The sequence below is a fragment of the Parasteatoda tepidariorum genome, chromosome 2 (genome assembly GCF_043381705.1).
Source record: "Parasteatoda tepidariorum isolate YZ-2023 chromosome 2, CAS_Ptep_4.0, whole genome shotgun sequence".
NCBI classification, from domain to species: Eukaryota; Metazoa; Arthropoda; class Arachnida; order Araneae; family Theridiidae; genus Parasteatoda; species Parasteatoda tepidariorum.
The window spans coordinates 91,949,751-91,965,367 of NC_092205.1; the positions used below are offsets into that span (position 1 = coordinate 91,949,751).

General features: G+C 35.3%; 1 protein-coding gene across 4 annotated transcripts in view; it reads right to left on the reverse strand.

The window, feature by feature from the left end:
* Positions 1–5,898: 5,898 nt before the first annotated feature.
* LOC107439279 (1-phosphatidylinositol 4,5-bisphosphate phosphodiesterase zeta-1) overlaps positions 5,899–15,617 on the reverse strand; it is a 67,703-nt gene continuing 57,984 nt past the window's right edge. For all 4 annotated transcript variants that reach the window (XM_043052469.2, XM_071177920.1, XM_043052468.2 and 1 more), the window contains exons 18-22: positions 11,334–11,444; positions 9,716–9,774; positions 9,509–9,644; positions 8,460–8,606; positions 5,899–7,067 (exon numbers count right to left, since the gene is read on the reverse strand). In XM_043052469.2, the coding sequence (XP_042908403.1) occupies positions 6,964–7,067; positions 8,460–8,606; positions 9,509–9,644; positions 9,716–9,774; positions 11,334–11,444 (557 nt within the window). In that variant the 3' untranslated portion in view covers positions 5,899–6,963. The remainder of the gene's footprint in view (positions 7,068–8,459; positions 8,607–9,508; positions 9,645–9,715; positions 9,775–11,333; positions 11,445–15,617) is intronic.

The following is a 15,617-nucleotide window of genomic DNA, read 5'->3' on the forward strand; positions in this document are numbered from 1 at the left end:
TGCTTTTAAGTAATAGTTATTGAAACTGCGTATGATATTTGCATTTGTAACGTCAATGCTCGTCACACGTGACATTTGGACAAGCGCATATATGCATATGACTTATAAACTGCGCTGAGTTCGTGCCACTGCGCGGTGGTACGTACATACTTGTTTCACCCCAATAAATAAATATACGTTTATTAATTTATGTTTTATAAAGAAACTGATATTGAGTCAATTATAAAAAAATTCACAAATTTTACATACTTAATTAGGTATGTGTGATTTGCGTATTGAGAACTGTTTCTTTTTTCGACCCTCAATTGACCCTTCCGATTCGGATCGACTCCCATTCGCCCCCCTGTCTCAGATCGACCCCTGCTTTCGTTAAATAGACCCTTGGGGGTCTATATAGACCACTTTGGCGACCTCTGCCCTACACAGATCTCGTTTTAAGGTTAGAAGGCTTAAACGTAAACCGCATTACAAATATTTTTAGGTTTACATTAAAAGGTTTTTGCTGAGTGTAAATGAACCTTATTTTGCTATCTGGGTATTATACTTGGATTGTTTTCATTTTAACGCGTTCTTTCAATCTGACTTTCAACGAAACAAACAACAAATGTATTCGGAAGACTCCGCAAGCTTTACTATGATGCAACCCCAAAAAATAACATAAGGTGCTATTTTACACAAATATAGCCAAATAGGGGATAGCACTCAAAACATGGATAACCTTTCACTTTATTTATGGCTGTGATACTGATTTTCTTAAATTTGTTTCGGCTTACGATCTGCTAGAATTTATAAATTACAGAAAACTATCATGAATGGTAAAATGTTGCTTAAATTTGATTAAAAAAATGGCAATAATGAAACTTCCTAGAATATCAAGCCTGTTCACACATCGCACAGTAAGCATAACATAAGCGGAAGGATACACCGGAAGTTTTCTAAATGTCTTCCGATATTAGGAAGTGTGTTATTGTTTACATTCAGTGAACCATTGATAGGTGATACTTAGTATTTTAGTAAAATGTTACACTAAAAAAAAAAAATCTGCAAATGTTTAAAAAAAACGAGATATCTGACCAAGTTATTTTTAAAATGCATCTTTCCAATCAGCATATATTCCGATCTGTTAATTCTATTTTAAATATAACGAACTGTTGACAAAAATAACCACTTAATTTATTTACTTTTAGATAGATAGTATTAACTTAGAGATGAAATAAATTTCAATGTTCCTTTTTATTCTTTACACGCAGCCGTTGGAAGTTTTGAATTTTCGCTTGTTAGTATCTAAAAAAACCAAGTATTATTATATAGTGGCTGATATTATTAGATAAATTTAATAACTTTTGAAGAGTTGGACTACCATGTTTGTTTTAATTCCGGTCACTGATTTCTATATAATTGATTTCTGACTGTGAATGCTTAGATACCTTCCAACCAGAGTTCGAAATAAGCGGTCGTAATTTGCGTCCCGCAGTCAACTGATCGTAATAGCAAGGTTCCCAGTAGAATACCTAACTCAAGCGTCACTGGCTGAGGTCAGTAAGTGGTTGTGTGATCACATTGATGAGTCTGCGTAGGAACCGAGAATGAGCAGTATTGGTCCTCGTTAAACTGTTCTACCGAAAAGTGCTTGACTTCGCTCTCAGGTCTTCGGACTACCATAGTAGAAGATCCATCCCCTCTGCTGAGGATCAAAACTGTGATGGCATGTCTTCAGATCATCCTTAGTGATGCTTCCCAGACCGACGCCTATAGGCCATTGTGCTAGTGTGGCGTTAATAAAGTACCTAGTCGTAATTTGCACATAAAAATTTAAATTCGACGCCTAGAAAATTGCATCCAGTCGTCATTCTTGACACTTAACTTTTAAAATACTTCTGCTGTCCCGAATGACGTCACACTTTCGAATATGTCTCCAGACCGGTAGTTAAACATTCGAATTTCAGCTTTTTTGAGCGCGACGATTCAATTGCTATTTCATCACATTTGTAGATAGTTTTTTCTGAAGTTATTTATCAATTTTCGGCTCCTTTTTTACACGTTTTTTTTCTTTCAAATTCCGATATTTTCTACATGATGTTCTTACATATTTGCTACAAAAATACATTCTCAAAACTTTTCTTACAATAACAATAAGGGTACGTTTAATTTAACAGAATTGTTTTTGTTTTCACTTTAATTTTAACAAAACTAATGCACATTACTTTTTAGTATGCTTGCGTGATTTTTGTTTTCAAACTAGGCAATGGTATACAAAATAAAGTGAAGAATTAATAGTCCCGCATTCGAATAAATCGGTAATAAAATAAATAGCGACCATTTTTTTTTCCTTCTTACACTTATTATTGTCTCTCTGAAAATTTCATTTACCTGGTTTTTCTACCTCTTCAATTTATAGAGCTAGAACAATTTTTTATTTATTCATTATTGTTTGTTGTCCTTCAGGGTGGCTAAGCAAAAGGCGTTTTTCGTATTCCAACTGCATTTAACATCACGTGATGATATTGCTCGCGGCCAACTCGTGATCAGTGGCAGGAAACTATAAACCCGAAGTTATAAAAACAAATAGAATTCTTATGAGACCTTGATAAAGACTTAAGTGTATGGGCATTTCTTTATTTGACCATTAATTTACTCTTTAACTTTACTCCGTTAGTTTTGTTTTTTTAGTACATTCTTTTATTTCAATATGTATCTATTACCTAAATTAATTAAGAATCGTTTGCGTCGATAATAGTATGACGATTTTTTACGTTTTTCCTAAGCTGATTAGTACCACTTTTCCATAAATTTTTGCTTTGAGTACAAGACTAATTTTTCTTTTCATTTCAATTTTACCTTTGATTTTAAAGCATTTACTTTTATAGAAGCACATTTTAAAAATAATTACTATACACAAAACAAACACATGGCAACAGATAACTTAAGAAATATTGATTAGGTGACGTATTCTACGAATGCTACCACGTTAATGCTGCTCATTGAATTTATCTGGCATAACGAATAAAAATTTATTCAATAAAATATATTTTATATCCGTCGTTGAACAACCGACACAATTTTTTGGGTTCATGACTACTAATGTTCAACTCCGTAGCCTTGTAATTTTGAACCTAATCCGGAAGACAAGGGAGCTCCTGCACAAGTATTATGAGAAATTTTTCATAGAATTAACCTGCATTTGCGTTACATGGAGAGGAAAATCACCAAAATCTCTCACAATTAGCCTGACGCAAGGGGGCTTTAACCCATGATCCGTCTACCACTAAGGATATTTTATGTCAGCACTGTGGTCAGTGGAAGCCGGATGCAGAATTCGTTTCGACCTGCCATCCCTGGGATTCGAACCCGGTTCACCTTATTGGAAGGCGAGCTCTCTATCCTCGCTGTCATCCATTTTTTTTATATCCGTCGTTGAACAGCCGACCAAATTTTGGGTTTACGACTACTAGCTTTGTAATTTTGAACCAATCCAGAAGACAAGGAAACTCATGGATCAGTACCCTCAGAGGTATTGATTTGTTATGGGAACATGGGGGGCTTTGCGACTCGATAGATTTAACGCCACCATTTACTACACGTTGAGTCTTCGGCCGGCGGGGATCGAACATGGGCCCAGTGCCCTACCAACCAGGTTATCCTTCCTCGTTGTCATCCATTTTATTTTATTTTATAACCGTCGTTGAACAGCCGACCCAATTTAATGAGTTTATGACTACTAATGTTCAATTCCATAACCTTGTAATTTTGAACCCAATCCAGAAGACAAGGGAACTGTTGGATCAAGTATTGGGAAAAATTTTCCTTCGTGGAGGACTTTTTGATGGAACTAACCAGCATTTACTTAACATGGAGTGGAAATCCACGAAAACTTCTCACCGTTAGCCTGACGGCAAGGGGACTCTAACCCATGATCCGTCTACCATTGAGGATAATTTCACGTCATCACTGTGGTCGGTGCAAGCCGGATACGCAATTCGTATCAACTGGGATTCGAACCCGGTTGGCCTCATTGGAAGGCGAACGCTCTATACCCTGAGCCAGGGGTCCCCAACCCTATGCCCGCGGGTACCTTGGCGCCCACTGCTTGTGTCCAACAATAAAGTATTTCACTTTTCCATTTTCCCAATAAATGCTATGCAAATACATACTGAAGTACGCTGGCTCAGTAAAGGCAAAGTACTTGTTAGATTTCTACATTTAATTGGAGAAATAAAAAATAATTTTGAAGCCAAAAATCAAACATTTTTAGAACTAAGAGATCCTCTTTGGCTAGCAGATTTGTCTTTCATAACGGACATAATGGAAAAACTAAATAATTCAAACTTGGAGCTGCAGGGAAAGGACAAATATGAAGCAAAAATGATAGAGGCTATGAACTCGTTCAGATCTAAACTAGTTTTGTGGATATCACATTTGAAAATGAAGTCTCTCGTGCAGTTTCCAAACATGAAAAAAATGATAGGTGACAGTGAAATAGACTTATTATCAGCCTCCAATTGCCTAAAGATCAATTTAAAAAGCGCTTTCAACATTTTAATATCATCAAGACTTTGATAACTTTTTTGTTAATCCTTTTACCATCCAAATAAACGTAACCGTAATAGCAGCATACATTTCAGAATTTCTTAAAGTAAATCGAGAAGAATTGGTGATAGAAAATGTGGATCTTCTTATGTAGTGCTGGCCAGCGAAATGCCACGCCAAACACCGCACTGACTGTATTTTATAAGTAATTTTTATACTTCGTATGTTTTAAAAGCAATTTAGTAATAATTTAATTTACACAGGAATATTAATACTAATTATATTCATATGTTAAATTAATTATTAAAATTAATTTTTTGTGCACTTTATGTAGTGTGTATTATTACCTATGTCTACCAACTATAAATTTATCTTGAAAAAATAAATGGTGCCCGCCATTCGACCGATATTCTAGTATTTGCTCTTAGGTACAAAAAGGTTGGTTACCACTGCCCTGAGCCATAGCTGCTTCGCTGTCCTCCATTGATCAAAACATGAATTAAAATGCCGCAGTTTTTGTAATCTCTTATACTCGTAGTCTGAAATATAGCCAACGTACAACAACGGAAATTCTTGTGTTTGATTCTTAGTTTTGGCCATTACTCACCCTTACTTAAAATACACTTATGCCGTTGCTATAGTAACCGCCATCCGCTCAACACAGTGATGGTGGTTGTTCCGAGAGACAGGTAGTACTGACTTTTCCCCCTCTGCCCCGCACACCCAGTTGCGGTATTTCTGATTTGTAGTTATCTGTGTGTGTAATAATCAAACATTTTGAAAATCTGCGTGTTTTACTAATTCTGATATTTACAAATACACGGTTTTATTGCGTTTTTAGCAAGTATACGCTTTCTTAAAGATGCTTTTGATATTCGTTTTTTTCTCCATCATATCAAATTGTAAAAAAAAAAAAAAAAATTTCTTTACTTCTGTGTAAAATGAAATGGTGTGTTTATGCAATAACGTTTCTACCATTTTGAAAAACGTGAATAAACAAATAAACACCATTTGACTCATAATGAATATTTGTTTTTGTTCTTTTTGGTTAATGGCGGCCACTTGGGTCTATTTCCCACTGGCCTCAGAAATGCCAGAATTGCTACTCGCATATCGTTACCCAGTGAGCACCTATGGCTAAGCCACGGTGGTGGGGTAGCGTCGCCCACGTCAAACAACCACAAACCCGTTTGTAGGGCGGGTTACATTTACACAATCACACAGAAGAAAGAAAGAAACATCCTTGCCCTGATTGGGAATCGAACCCGCAACCATCGGCTCCTCAGTTAGGCACGCTAACCACTCGGCCACCTGGTCAGCCTCATAATGAATATAAATATTTCAATTTAGAAGGTGAATTACAACAAGAAGTATTATTGAAAAGTATTTCTACTTTATTTTTATTTGAAATTGAATTTAAATACATATAGTTTAATAAAAATCTTTTAAATATTAATGTTACAATAATTTACAATAAATCTTATCTAAATACAAAAATATTTCCTATTATAAATTTTTTAGTTTAATAAATGACACTTTGCATTATTTTCATATAATTCAATAAGCTGATAACTATACAAAAACCATAATAATTTTACAGGTAGATAAACTTATTCGGCCTCCTTCATCAATGCTTCATTTAAATGTGGTCCCTCAAGGTTCTGATCATTATGCCATAGAGAATTACTTTAGAACAGACAAATAACGTGAATATTTTTGAAAAAAAAAATGAAACGTTTCTCAAGCGTGTAGTGGCGTGACTCTAGAAACATAAACCGGTTGAGGGAGGATATTCTCCTCCCCTCTCTTCTCACAATAAGTATAGTTTGTCTATGTAAAGAACTCCCCAAGCCATTCGTCTGGAGCAGAGGCGGTGACTATGGTTACGAGGTTTAAATATTTCAAGTAAGGGTGTTGCGCCATTATTTAAGACAGGCGTCGTCGTCTCGGGTCGGTGTGAAAAAGTGAATCAAGGGAAAAAGAAGCACCATTTCTTATTTCCATAGAAGCAGACGACTTTAGACTTCGTAGCAAGGGGAGTTCCTTCTATAGGCAAACTATATATCAGCAGCGGATGTCGTAATTCAGTATTGCAAATCGCAAAACAGAAAGTAATGTACTAAATACAAAAATCATTAAAAAAATACTTTTTTTCCCGTTCGAGATTTTACAAACATTCGACATGAGAACAGTTTAACGAATGTTTTTTTAAGATTTATTAAATTTTAAGTTGATTATCTTTATTAATTTTTTTTTGTTGCGAAAATGCAAAAGTTTTATAGTAAAAAGAAGGTAAGCAGTGATTTTTTTTTTTTTACTGGAACAGAAAAATGAACGCTTTCATTTGTAAAATGTTGATAGTTTCCTTTTTGAGCAACTTGGAAATGCATTTTCATTTTTTAGTCACTGAAATAAAGGTTTTCTCAAAATTCCTATTCATGGTTTCGAACGAACTTTTTGCGTCATCTTTATATGAACAAACAAGGTGGATGGTTCCAATCTCTGTCCTCTTGTGTCTTCTAAATGTACGTGTCTGTAACCTGTAATTAAAATTGATTCATCAACAGGAGCCAGGACTTAATTTCAAGAGGAAAAAAAAAATACATATATTACCCATTGGCAAAATGGGTGTTGTTTTGAATTTGATGGTGTGCGCACCTTATTTGGACGTCATCGCACTTTTCAACTGTGTTCAAGAGTAATAGTAAACAGGGCGCATGCGCCGTCATTGCATGCGTTGCTATGGCTACCGCTGCTGTTTGATAATTTTCTTAGAATTCTTTTCTTCACTTTTAATTTTGTTATGCATTAAGTTGATGAGTTTATTTTTGAGATATGGGACCAGAGAGATCCCATAAATACTTCTTGAGTTGTGAATAAAAGAGAATTTCATCATTTCAACGATATTTTTGTTTTCATTGTTTTAATTACGAATCTGAAACTCAAACCTTCAGTTCAAACTGGATCGTTTTCGATGCTAATTCAAGTAAATATCACAAATAAAGAGAGTGAAAAAAAAATTTGACAACAACCGTTTTGCCGATGGGTAACCAGTGATCTACTTTCAGCGATTGCAATTTTTAAAAATTGTTTTTTTTTTTTTCATTTTAAATGTTGCGCATATTCTGAAATTCAGGCATAATCAACATATTTTTTCCTCAATATATAAATTGCTATTTAAGCTAAATAATCACCCTGATGGATTTTATGCAATGAAACACAGTAACAGTTATCCAAATACGCAGCAATGAGATAAATAAACTATAATTAACTCTGAAAAACAGATATAAATTAGGCAAAATAGACTTAACATGTAAAAGTTCGCAGATATTGTTTTTTAAAGTATATAAAATTTTGTATATAAAGTCAATATCTTTTAGAACATGTAAAACTTCACTAATAAAAAAGAAGTATTATTATGAGTGAGAATAGCCCTATTTACAGTTTCACGTACAAATTTCAAATGCAACCGATACTGGTCATACCGTAGACTAATTATGGGTCATACATTAGCATCTTCTACTTGGTGAACCAGATTACCCTAATTGTAATGAGCAAACATCTAAGACAGCGTAACAATGACGATAATAACTGGATTTCAATTTAAAATATCTACCCAAGGAATGGTGCCAAAAACACTAACTGCTGTTTACAGGGCCGTAACTACGNTGGTCAACCCATGGACTAATTATGGGTCATACGTTAACATCTTCTAGTTGGTGAACCAGATTACCCTTATTGTAATGAACAAACATCTAAGACAGCGTAACAATGACGATAATAACTGGATTTCAATTTAAAATATCTACTCACGGAAAATGGTGCCAAAAACACTAACTGCTGTTTCCTCAAATGTGTCAGAATATTTTGAAAGGTTATGATCTTGAAATTTATGCTGATTTCAAAATTTAAGAGATCTCATATATAGTTACCTTCCACCATGGATGTGCAGGGCAGAGCAAACTGTCCAATGAGGCTGTTGCCTGTCAGGTTTTCATCCTTCACTCGAAAATGGAATATCGCTTCTTCTGGTGCGTTGATGACAAATGTTAAATTTTGATTCCACGTCGGATTGAATCCTAGAAAGAAAAAACTTCCGTTCATCATCTTAATTGAATTCCGATCACTACAGCGATTCTATTTTATTATTAGCGGCTTTCACAGCGAATAGAATGTTTAAATAAGCGTTAATTAGGATAATTCTGTTCGTGATCATTCATCATTTTAATTGAATTCCGATCACTATAGCGATTCGATTATATTATTAGCGGCTTTCACAGCGAATTGAATGTTAAAATAAGTATTAATTAGGGTAATTCTCTTAGTGACCATTCATTGAATATCCGATAATTAAAGTTCGTTATCACGATAACTATTCAATTATATTATTATCGGCTTTTACAATGAATAGGATGTTAAAATAAGCTTTAATTAGGGTAATTCCGTTCGTGATAATTCATAATCTCAATTGAATTCCGATCAGTTATACCGATAGCGATTCAATTATATTATTATTGGCTTTCACAGCGAATTGGATGTTAAAATAAGTGTTAATTAGGGTGATTGTGTTTGTGACCATTCATCATCTTAATTGAATTCCGAATAGTTATCACGATAGCTATTCAATTATATTATTATTATCGACTTTTACAGAATAAACGTTAATTAAATAAGCAATAAATAGGGTGCTCCCGTTTGTAGATTCGAACTAAACGAAGTATACTTTTTTAAAAAGAGAAAAATTAAAACATTAGAAGTGGGCAATTCTTGTGCTTATTAAAAAAACTTATTATGTATGGGATTTTGTTTAGGAATATAATTTTTTATCTTACGAAATTATATTTTTTCTGGTTTCCAAAAAGAGCACAAGAATTTTGCAACGATTTAACACGCCCATAAAAAGATTCTAAATTTAATTCTGCAATGAGGATTTTTCTTTGCTGTCTTATCGTTATATACTTGCATGATTCAAGAAACTCACCATTGTTGCTGATGAACTTAGTTTTGGTCTTTTGCAAATCCAGGGGATGTCCAACAACTTTTATGGAGACATATGGATCCACTACTTCACCGTCAGATGCTTGATTTGGTTTTGGCAAAAATTGTGCACTTATGACCTACGAAGAAAGAAAGATATGTAAGTCTGGCAATGACAGTGGGGTTTGAACTCGTGATTGACGCCTCTTACTTTTATCGTCACGTGTAGCTGTTGCTTTGGATTAGGGCTTTTGCTAGGATCGTACTGACCTGTGGAAGAAAAAAATTCTTAGTCTATTGAAATGTATTTCATACGAATATGACAAATATATTCTTAATAGCAACTTGTGCTGATATTTTTTTTCTTTAAATCGTAAATTTTAATATTTTTATAACATTTTATATTGCATGGTTTCCTTTTCTAGATTTTTTTGAAAAAAAAAATCTTTTTAAATAGAACAAAAAGAATTTTTTTAAAAATTATTTTTCACAGTTGATTTTAGGTAAAGCTACTAATTTACAAAATTAAAGGGTTATTCAAATGAAACGTGGTCACTTGTGATAATGTGGTCACTTGTAACAGCGCGGTCACTAGTAATACGGTGGATATAGCAGCATTATAATGCTGATAATAAGAATTGAAAAGGGGGAATGCACATAGTAGCTAAGATCAGAGCTTCAAAACTGTTTCTATGTGAACATTGCCTCTATCATTTTTTATTTATTTTATAACCGTAGAACAGACGACCCAATGTTTTTGGATTTACGACTACTAATGTTCAACTTCGTTGCTTTGCAATTATGAACCCAATCTAGACGGCAAGGAAACTCCTGGACTAAGTATTGGGAGACAGGTGCCTTCATAAAGGACTTTTTGATGAAACTAACCCGTATTTGCGAGGAGAGGAAAACAACGAGAACCTCCCACTGTTAGCCTGACGAAAAGGGGACTCTAACCCAAGATCCGTCAACCACTGAGGATATCTTATGTCAGCACTGTGGTTGGTGCGAGCCCAGTGCGGAGTTCGTATCGACCAGCCATCGCTGGGATCCGAAACCGGTTCACCTCATTGGAAGGCAAGCACTCTATCCCCTGAGCCACCACGGTTCCGGCTCCATCCGGGGAGGAGCTCCTCAACTGTTTCGGCTCGATGTTTATATTTTCCTCATAAGTTGGGTGAAGCAAGGCAAGAGATTCACCCGATTCTATTACGTAACGAAGTTTGCTTCGTCTATTTATGAGAAAACGGAAATCTCTTCGCTCATTTCAATATCGGTTTTTGTTTACATTCAGAACAAAGAAATAGCTTTTACGAGGAAAATATTTACGTTTTGGCTTTCAGTTCGATCAACAGTTAACTTAGTTACGTCATAAAATGAAAGTTGTCCATTATCGGTTCATTTGCTACCCGGTGAATCAGTTAGGCTAACCTTTCTATGTATTTGTCTTGTTTTTATTCTTCTGTATTTGTTTTATGTATTTTATCTTGTATATTATGTATTATATTCTTTTCCTGGACTTAGGCAAAATCTTTGGGGTAGACTTTTATCTTGCTCTGTCGATAGAAAAGGTTTTGCTTTTATGACTTCCGGAGCTGGTACCCCCTGAAGACGTCAGCTTCGGTCGTCATATTTATCCATTTTTTTTCATATTTTTATTGTCTCCTTTGTCTCATTTCCTTTCGGATTCACTGCTGCTTAGCGCGTTTTTCCATTGGAAGTATTATTATTCTTAATCGCTTTTAAATTTTTGAATTCTTTACTTAATTAGGCTAACCCTGTCATACAAAAAATCACTGAAGTATACATAAATGCATGTTATAACAAACCATTTTCAATGAGGTATTTTGGTTTCAGGACATATCCGCATCTTCCATTTTGAGCAAATTTCGCTTCGTTTATGTACATTGGCTGATCCCATGTCTGGTAGTTGAGTGCAACTAGAATGAAAAATGTTTTGCTTAACTCAAATGAAACGATAATAAAACGTAATGAGCATAAAAAAAAATTGTTCCTTTTCGCTATCCAGAATATTTGTAACTTTAAAAATAATATTTCCAATGAGTTAAAGATTTTGCTATGGATAGTTGACCATGTAAAGTTAAGCTGCCCTGACTCTAGGTGTTGAAATTCGTCGTAATTCGTCCCTCATTAGCGTTACATGAAGATGAAAACCATAAAAAAAAACACCCACAGTTATCATGACGGCAAAGAGGCTATAACCCACGATCCGTCTACCACTGAGGATATTTTATGTCAGCACTGTGGTCAGTGTAAGCCGGAAGCGGAATTCGTATCAATCAGCCATTGCTTGGATTCGTACCCGGTTCAGATCATTGGAAGGTGAATGCTCTATCCCCTGAGTCATCACAGCCCGCTTATGGATGATTGACCGAGTAAAGCTAAGCGGCGCTGGACCCCCAGCACCGCTCAGCTTTAAAGCTTTAGCTTAGCCTAGCTTAACTTTAGCTTAGAGGTTAAAATTCGTCGTAAGACTTCCGGATTACAACTTTCGACTTATTTTTACGCCTAAGCTTGAAAATATAAACGCACCATCCAATATAATTATACTCGTAGTCTTTACAATATAACACGTTCTTTTAATCTAACTTTCAACAAAACAAACAACTAATGAATTTGGCAGGCTCCGTAAGCTTGCTATGATGCAACCAAAAAAATAACAAACGGTGCTATTTTACACTAATATAGCCAACTAAGAGATAACTTTCAAATCATGGCTAACCTTACACTCTATTTATGCTGTGATATTAATTTTGATATGCTTGTTTTAGGGTCACGACCTGTTAGAATTTATAAATTACAAAATTCTCTTATGAATGATAAAACTACGCTTAAAATTAAACACAAATCACGAAAATAAAACTTCCTAGAATATTAAGCCTGTTCACATATCGTCTCGTACGCGTAACATGAGCGGAGGGATACACCGGTAGTGTTCTATGGGTTGTCTACGGCAAGAACTCTCCTCGCCACAAAGTCTGAGGCCGTCTGCTGCTATGGAAGCAAGAATAGCTCATTTCAGGAAGGGTAGCTTCTCTTCAATCTAGGCCTAACACAATAGACCAACAAAAAAAAAAGATTCCCATTCTCTCGCCGACCCGAACCATAACCAGTCCTAAACAATGACCCTACTTGAAATAGTTATACCTTGTTACCATAGCCACAGCCACGCGTCCAGACGAATGGCTAGGGGAGTTCTTACTTTAGACAAACTATAAATTTCTTCCGATTTTAGGAAGCTTGTTATTGTTTACATTCAGTCAACCATCTATTAAGATTATGTTTTTCAATGCTTAAATTATTATTTAAGATTCTTTTAACTGTATAGTTGACAAGGTGCGTAGCCAAATCTTTCAACAAAAAATAAGCACCTTTTAAGTACTTTTCAAGCACTCAAAAATATTTTTAAGCACTATATGCATTAACAAAATACAAAGTAATCTTCAAAGTCTTTACATGATCGTGATAATATAACTAGTCTCTCACAAAGATCTCTTTTCTTAATTATATTAGCCATTATAAAATGATCAAGAGATTTTTTGGTTCAATATCAGAGGGTGGAAAATGAAGCCTGAAATTGAGAATATCTTGCAAAATGTAGCAGAGTTGCACATAAGAGTACACTAATTTCACCAAATCAAGTTCAGTAGATGCACATGCGGACTCTCAAGAATTTCATCAAACATGTAAAATATTTTTATTTTATTTTATAACCGTCGTTGAACAGCCGACCCAATTTCATGGGTTTACGACTACTTACGTTCAACTCCGTAGCCTTGTAATTTTGAACCAATCCAGAAGACAAGGAAACTCCTGGATCAGTACCCCCAGAGGTATTGATTTGTTGTGGGAACATGGAGGACTTTGAGACTCGACAGATTTAACGTGCATCAGTCACCATTTACTACACGGGGAGTCTTCGGTCGGCGAGGATCGAACTCACGATCTCTTGGATATGGGCCCAGCGCCCTACCGACCAGGCTATCCCGGCTAACCTATATGCTAACGATACACCAAAATTGTGGTTGAATGAATTGTGAAAACGTTGAATAGAACAATGTGAAAAGCAGGCTTTTACATAATACATGGCGAAAATCGACATTCCCTTTTCGAAAATCTCATTTTGGAAAAAGGAAAATTAAGCACTTTTTAAAAACACCCAATGAAAAAAGCATCTTTAAGGGCTTTTAAAAAACGATAATCAAAAATAAGCACCTTTAAGCACTTTTTAAAAACGCTGCGCACCATGATTGATTGCAGTAGAGTTGATTTGTTAATCATTGAAATTCCCCAGTTTTTGAAAACTTTTGAAATGACTTCTGTGATAACAAGTCCTCGAAGCTTCTGAAACCATTTTATTTCTGTAAGACGTCGAAATGTAGAGGAAAGTGAGGTAAGACCGGTTCTTCCGATCCCTCTACTCTTCTGCTTAGATGTATGGGAATGCATTATGATGCTTCCTCCTTCCAAAATATTTTTGGCAATTAGATGATCTAAACTATATTTTAAAATTTCCAGTATGCTTATTATTAAGCACTATGTTTAGTGCAGTTTTGAATTCCATATAGTTTCCAAGTTTAAAAATTTTTAATCGAGTTGAAAATCAAGACAAAAACGTTCTTCTTAAATCAATAATCCTAAGACACTGAAGCAAAGTAGTAGGATATTATTTGCTAAAAAAAACTTCATTTGCTTCAAAAGTATACAAATTAGAAACAACAGATGACATGTTTATAGAGCTCAAAAAAAAAGTTCTAAAACCCAGTATTAAGACTTGCCAGAAGTGAATGAGAAAACAATTTCTTCTCCTTGAATAAGAAGAAATTTTTTCTCATTCATGTCTGGCAAGTCCTGAAAATGGGAGCCTGTTTCTGAGCCCTTGAAACATGTCGACAATTCTTTCCAGTTTGAATATTTTTAAAACGAATGAAGTTTTTAATCAACAACGTAATTCTTATTCCTATAATTTTATTTTATTTTATAACCGTCATTGAACAGCCGACTCAATTGTTTTGGGTTTACGACAACTAATATTCAACTCCGTAGCCTTGTAATTTTGAACCCAATCCAGAAAGTAACGGTGGTTCCAGGATCAAGTATTGGGAGAAAAAAAGGAGGACTTTTTGATGGAACTAACCCGCATTTACGTCACATGGCGAGGGAAACCACGAAAACCTTCTACGGTTAGTCTAATGGCAGAGATACTGTAATCCATGATCCGTCTACCATTGAGGATACTTCACGTCAGCAATGCGGTCGGTGTGAGCCGGGTGCGGAATTCGTACCGACCAGCCATCGCCGGGATTCGAACCCGGTTCACGTCATTGGGAGACGGATGCTCTATAACCTGAGCCACTACGGCTCTATTCCTATTATTATCTAGATTTATTTATTTATTTTTATAACCGTCGTTGAACAGCCGACCCAATTTTTGGGTTTACGACAACAATTTTCAAATGTTACAAAAGCCGTTACAAATTTTTGTACAATATTTTATTTCACTCACTCAGAATCTGTTCCCAAAACTTAATGCACAAATGATTGTTAATTAAGCAGCTTATTTTTTAATAAATTTTATAGGTATATTTTTATTATGTTTTGATTTACTTATTTTTATAACCGTCGTTGAACAGACGATCCAATTTAGGTTTATAACTACTAATGTTCAAATCCGTAGCCTTGTAATTTTGAACCCAATCCAGAAGACAAGGGAAATCCTGGATCAAGTTTCAGGAGAAATTTGCCTTCGTGGAGAACTTTTTGATTTAAACTAACCCCTCATTTGCGTTATAAGGAGAGGAAAACAGCGAAAACCACCCACGCTAAGGGGATTGACTCCGGAAGGCTAATAGACTTTAACCCATGATCCGTCTAAGACTGAGGATATTTCACGTCAGCAATGTGGTCGGTGTGAGCCGGATGCGGAATTCGTACCAACCAGCCATCGCCGGGATTCGAACCCGGTTCACCTCATTGGGAGACGAACGCTCTATAGCCACCACGGCTATATACGAATAATAGGAGGATATTATTAGGATATATAGCCACCACGACTATATATAATAATAGGAATAGAGCCACCACGGCTCTAT